This window comes from Elephas maximus, chromosome 7, assembly GCF_024166365.1.
Source record: "Elephas maximus indicus isolate mEleMax1 chromosome 7, mEleMax1 primary haplotype, whole genome shotgun sequence".
In the NCBI taxonomy this organism is placed as follows: Eukaryota; Metazoa; Chordata; class Mammalia; order Proboscidea; family Elephantidae; genus Elephas; species Elephas maximus.
Window position 1 is genome coordinate 103,565,888 of NC_064825.1, and position 5,953 is coordinate 103,571,840.

The 5,953-nt window shown below is 38.4% G+C and overlaps 1 protein-coding gene across 1 annotated transcript; it reads left to right on the forward strand.

Annotated features, from left to right (window-relative positions):
* Positions 1–339: 339 nt before the first annotated feature.
* LOC126080130 (olfactory receptor 4B1-like) lies at positions 340–1,299 on the forward strand. The gene has a single exon (XM_049891427.1). It carries the CDS (start codon positions 340–342, stop codon positions 1,297–1,299), a length of 960 nt encoding a protein of 319 aa, XP_049747384.1.
* The last annotated feature ends 4,654 nt before the right edge of the window (positions 1,300–5,953 follow it).

Here is a 5,953-nt window from a genome sequence, read left to right on the forward strand (position 1 = left end):
GAATTGGAATACTAGTCCTGCGTCCATTCCTTACTGGAAGGCTTGACTAGTTCACAATCTCTTTGAGCCTCGTTTTTCTCATTTGTAATATGAGGATCATGGAGTGTTTATAAGGTTGTTTGAAGAGTATCTTGTATACAGTAGACTGTTAAACAGCAAATGAATAAAAATTTACTACATGACTAAATAAATACATACATGCGTAAGTAAATAAACCAGTCAGAAAATATGTGTGAAAGGGTTCTATAAACCACCATGTGTTAAACAAACATGCTAGATTGGTTTAATGATTGCATTTGTTTTGTCACAAGGTTCTTCTCTGAGATGCATCTTCTCCAAATGGAACTTACGGCTGGTACAAATAATGTGACTGAGTTAATTCTCACTGGACTTTTCCAGGATCCAGAGGTGCAGAGAGTGTGCTTTGTAGTGTTTCTTCCCGTGTACCTGGCCACGGTGGTGGGCAATGGCTTCATCATGTTGACAGTCAGTGTCAGCAAGAGTCTGCATTCTCCCATGTACTTCTTTCTTTGCTACCTGTCCCTGCTGGAGATCAGTTACTCCTCCACTGTTGTCCCTAAGTTCATCACAGACTTAATGACCAAGATTAAAACCATTTCCCTAAAGGGTTGTCTGGCTCAGATATTTTTCTTCCACTTCTTGGGGGTCACTGAGACTGTTTTGCTTGTAGTGATGGCTTATGACCGCTACGTGGCCATCTGCAAGCCTCTTCATTATGTGAACATCATGAACCGTCAACTGTGTCATGTACTAGTGGCTGGTTCCTGGCTGGGGGGCTTTTTACACTCCATAATTCAGATTCTTATCACCATCCAGTTGCCTTTCTGTGGCCCTAATGTAATTGACCACTACTTCTGTGACCTTCAGCCGTTATTCAAGCTTGTCTGCACTGATACCGATGTGGAGGGGGTCACTGTATTGGCCAACAGTGGCTTACTTTCCTTGTGCTCCTTCCTCATCTTGGTGTCCTCCTATATTGTCATCTTGGTCAACCTGAGGAACTATTCTGCAGAGGGGAGGCTCAAAGCCCTCTCTACGTGCGCCTCCCACATCACAGTGGTCATCTTGTTCTTTGGACCTGCCACGTTCCTCTACATGCACCCCTCTTCTACTTTCACTGCAGATAAGCTAGTGGCTGTGTTCTACACAGTCATTACCCCCATGCTGAACCCCATCATCTATACACTCAGAAATGCAGAGGTGAAATTTGCTATGAGGAGATTGTGGGGCAAAAAGAAGAGCCCAGTTGTAGAGAGAAAATGGGAAAGTGATAAATAAAATGTATGCCTTATTATTCTATGCATTTGAAATGGATTTTGATTTTAGTAGGACATTCAAAATAGTTGAATAAATATAAGGACTGAATGCTATTACTGCTATGATTTCCCTTAGTGAACAAAGAGTCCTTGTATCCTGACATAATGTATGAAGGCCAGAGGTCAGATTTTCTCACTGAATATTAGGAAAATTGATAGGCTCCGTGATATCCACCAATATCATGGGACTAGGTAATATGAAAAGTTAAACCAAATGCAAAGGAAAACGTTTTTACAAATGCTTTTGTAAGCTTAAATTCCTTTCTCCTGTGACCGTGCTTATCTTAATACTTTGTCACTGCCCTTATCACTTTAAATGTAATTATTTTATATGTGTTTCTCTCTCACTAGACTCAAGGGCATAACTGTCCCTTTTTCTTTGCAGGTCTAAATGTTGTGCACATAGTTGGTGCTTTAAAAATGCTTGTTGAATAGAAAGCTCTCTAGAGCCTGTGTGGCAATCCCTTCTATGTCAAATCTTACAGATTCTTTTTGAAAACTTTCATGGTGGGAAAAACATCTCTTCCTGTTAAAATTTTGAGAGCTCAGGCTCTGAAATTCATTAGGCTGTTTTGATTGTGTCTCAGTCACAACTAAGGTCCAAATCATTTCTTTGAACAACTGTTTTCTCATAAATGTAATCAGATTAACAATAGCATGAACTTTGCAAGATTTTTTTGGATATAAATGATATAGTAAAGATATAAAGCTTTTAGCAAAAAATCTGGGACAAAAGTTTTTTTCTCAATAAATATTAGGCACTTCCCCATCATTATTAGTCCCAGTGTCATTTTTATGGCTTCCCAGGCCATGGAGTAATCTCCTTTCTGCCCTGTAGAGTTACTCAGCATAGACCTAATCTTGATTCCATCCTAAAAGCTTTCAAGTATTTGAAGGCAGTTCAATCCTTTTGTGACTTCTCTGGGCTAAACATTCTCTGTTCTTAATTGCTTTCGAATGCCTAGCACAGTGCCTGGAACATGGTGGAGCTCAATAAATATTTGTTAAATAAATGTTGTCTGTAATGTAGTTTCCATATATTTTTTTTTTCAGCTGAATATTCTTACATTTTGTTAATATATATCTTAAAATATTTGGCCCAGGACTAAACTCAGTGGAGCTCCCCTCTCTTTCTTTTAATGCCTTGATTGTATTGAGGTGGGCTAGGACTTTAGGGCTGTTCATTCTTTTGGCAGTCCATGGTATATTCAATATTCTTTGTCAACACCATAATTCAAAGGTGTCAGTTCCTCTTTGATCTGCCTCATTCATTGTTCAGCTTTCACAGGCATATGAGGTGATTGAAAGCAGCATGGCTTGGGTCAGGTGTACCTTCGTCTTCAAGCGAGACTATGTCTCACATATTTTGGATGTGCGAGGATTGCTATGAGTTGGAACCAACTCAAGGGCACCTAACAACAACAACAGGACTTTAGGATGCAGGTTGGGATGGGAGGCCTCTACTGATGTGAAGGTTTGTTTCCTCACTGACAGCTACTGACAGAACATCATCAGGGAACTCTGAGTCGTTGGAGACTGCATGGACAGATAATATCTCCTTTAACTCAACTGTCACTGTTCTCAGGGATTATCTCACCTGCTGAGGGCTGAGACTTGGTGGGTCTACAGAGAGCTCATTACTCACTTTGCTCTGATCTGTCTGGAAAAAACACAGAAATCAAAGAAAAACATTAAAAAAAATGTTTTAAGAGGCAGAGAATTTTACAACAATTTAAATGTCTTCTCAATTCATAGAAGTAGAATCAGTCTAATTATGCCACTTAACATTGCTGAGCCCATATAGTTAACCCTCAATTGTTGATTCTGTTACAACATATAACAATATAAAATGTATGTTTTAGATAATAAATATAATATAATCTCTTTGTAGAAAAATTGGTAGACCTCCTTAGACTACTGTGCATATATAATTTTGTATTCTTTTCTCATTATGTGTGTCTCTTTAGGAATAGTTTTGACTGTATATAACAGAAAAAAAAAAAGCAAGTTACTGAGTTAGAAGTATGGAAATGAAGAGATTTAAAGAGATCCCATATTATCAGAAATACAGACTCTGTTCTCTTCAGCATGTATCTTCATCCTTAACACCCCAAATGGCTGCTAGTGTTCCACACCAACCATGTCCAGTAGAACTTTATGAAATGATGGAGGTGTTCTCTATCTGTGCTGTCCAATACGGTGGTGACTATTAGCACTTGAAATGTGGCTAGTATGATCCAATAAGTGAATTTGAATTTAATTTCAATACACATAAATTTAAATAGGTACATGTGGATAGTAGATGCCAAATTGGACAACAGCACTTTAGTATTTCATCTATATTCCAAGAGACATGAAAGGGAATGTGAAATAAACTGACCACACTCTCCTTTAAGGATGTTTCCCAAAAGTGCCACACAGCATCTCTGCATTCATTTACTGTCCACTGTCATGGATCGAATTGTGTCCCCCCAAAATGTGTGACAATTGGCTAGGCTGTGATTCCCAGTATTGTGTGATTGTCCACGATTTTGTCATCAGATGTGATTTTCCTGTATGTTGTAAATCCTATCTCTATGTTGTTAATGAGGTGGGATTAGATGCAGCCATGTTAACAGGGCAGGACTCAGTCCATAAGATTAGATTGTGTCTTAAACTAATCTCTTCTGAGATACAAAAGAAAGAAGTGAGCAGAGAGACAGGGAGAGCTCATACTACCATGAAACAAGAGGCAGAAGAACAGTACATCCTTTGGACTTGGGGTCCCTGCCTTGAGAACTTGTAGACCAGGGGAAGATCGATGATAAGGACATTCCTCCAGAAGTGACAGAGAGAGAAAGCCTTCCCCTGGAGCTGGCACACTGAGTTCAGACTTCTAGCCTACTAGACAGTGAGAGAATAAATTTCTGTTTGTTAAAGCCATCCGCTTGTGGTATTTCTGTTATAGCAGCACTAAGTAACTATGACACACACTGTCATCCTATTCTCAAAGGAAAATGAAGGTTCTCTTAGAAAATTAAGGGACATGGATTCTGGGCTGATTGAAAATACCAGCAGTCTACTCTGTTTCACCTCTTGGCTTGCAGGAAGTACTGAATCCCTTCTCTCGATATTATCTGACTCATAGTAACCTTATAGGACAGAGTAGAACTGCCGCTTAGGGTTTCTAAGGCTGTGAATCTTTATGGAAGCTGACTGCCACAACTTTCTCCTACAGAGTGGCTGGTGGATTTGAACCACTGACCTTTCCTTTAGCAGCTGAGCACTTAACCATTGTGCTAGTAGGGTTGCTATGAGTCAGCATGGACTTCATGGCAAAGGGTTTGGTTTTCTCTCTGTATATTTAAAATGTCTTCATCAAATAAAATCTAACTGTTCCATGTACAATTCAAAGGGAGACAAGCAAAGTCTTTCTCTGGTCCTAATTTCAGCTCTGAGTTCAGGACCTCTGGGTGATCTCTTGGTCAGGTTTAGATGTAGCTCCTTATGATCCGGCAGCCTATGGCTACCTGATAAACTTAACCATTTTCAACATACTCCATGTACAATGAGAAGGATATAAAATAATCATAATACAGCTTTAGTTTGGAAAAGCCATGTGGATAGTAGAAGCCAAATTGGACAACAGCGCTTTAGTATTTCATCTATATTCCAATTTCAACTCATAGTGACCCTATAGGACAGAGTAGAATTGTCCCTTAGGGTTTCCAAGGAGCTCCTGGTGGATTCAAACTGCTGATCTTTTGGTGAGCAGCTGTAGCTCTTAACCACTATGCCACCAGGGTTTCCTAATTTGGAAAAAGGAGGTGAAGCAACATAAAAAAGACATTAAAAAAAATAATATTTTATTGAATTTTTGGTGAAAGTTACACAGCAAGTTAGGTTCCCACTCACAAATTGTTCAGTGAGGTTAGTTACATTTATTGTAATATGTCAACATTCTCTTTAATGGTGTTGTTTGTTCCATTTCCAGTACTCTGTTTCCCTGTTCCCTTATCTTTTCATCTTTGCTTTTGAGCAATTGTTGGCTTTTTGGTCTCATACAGATGGTGTTTGAGTAGAGAACTGATCTTATGGGTAATATCCTTTATTTTGTGTGCCACTGGTATACCTACCCGTATACCAATATGCCTATATCCATTCATATGTGCTCAAACACTCGTTTTTACTTTGTTTGTGCTGTGCTCACTGTATCCACATTTGGTGCCACTTTTCCTAACACCAAAAATAACAAGACACTAGGATCTAATTCCTGGTCTACTAGAAGGATGTCTTGTTGTCATCTGTCTTTACAGTGCTTAGTAGATTGCTTACTAAGTCAACACTGTAGATAGTGTAAGGAGCTGAATTTTAAATTTGATTTAAAATCACATTAAAGCAATGTAAAATATTTTGAAAAAATAACATTTTAGATAAAGAAAAAAAATTTTTTTTCTTACTGTGTTAAATAAAATATATTATTAAAATTAATCCCACTTGTTTCTTTTACTTTTTTATATGACTACTAAAATAAATGAAAACCCAGAAAAGCAAATTAACTTTATCCACATCACATAGCTCATCATTGGTGGAGCATAGGTTCATCACTGATGTCTTCTTTCACCCTGTGGTATATT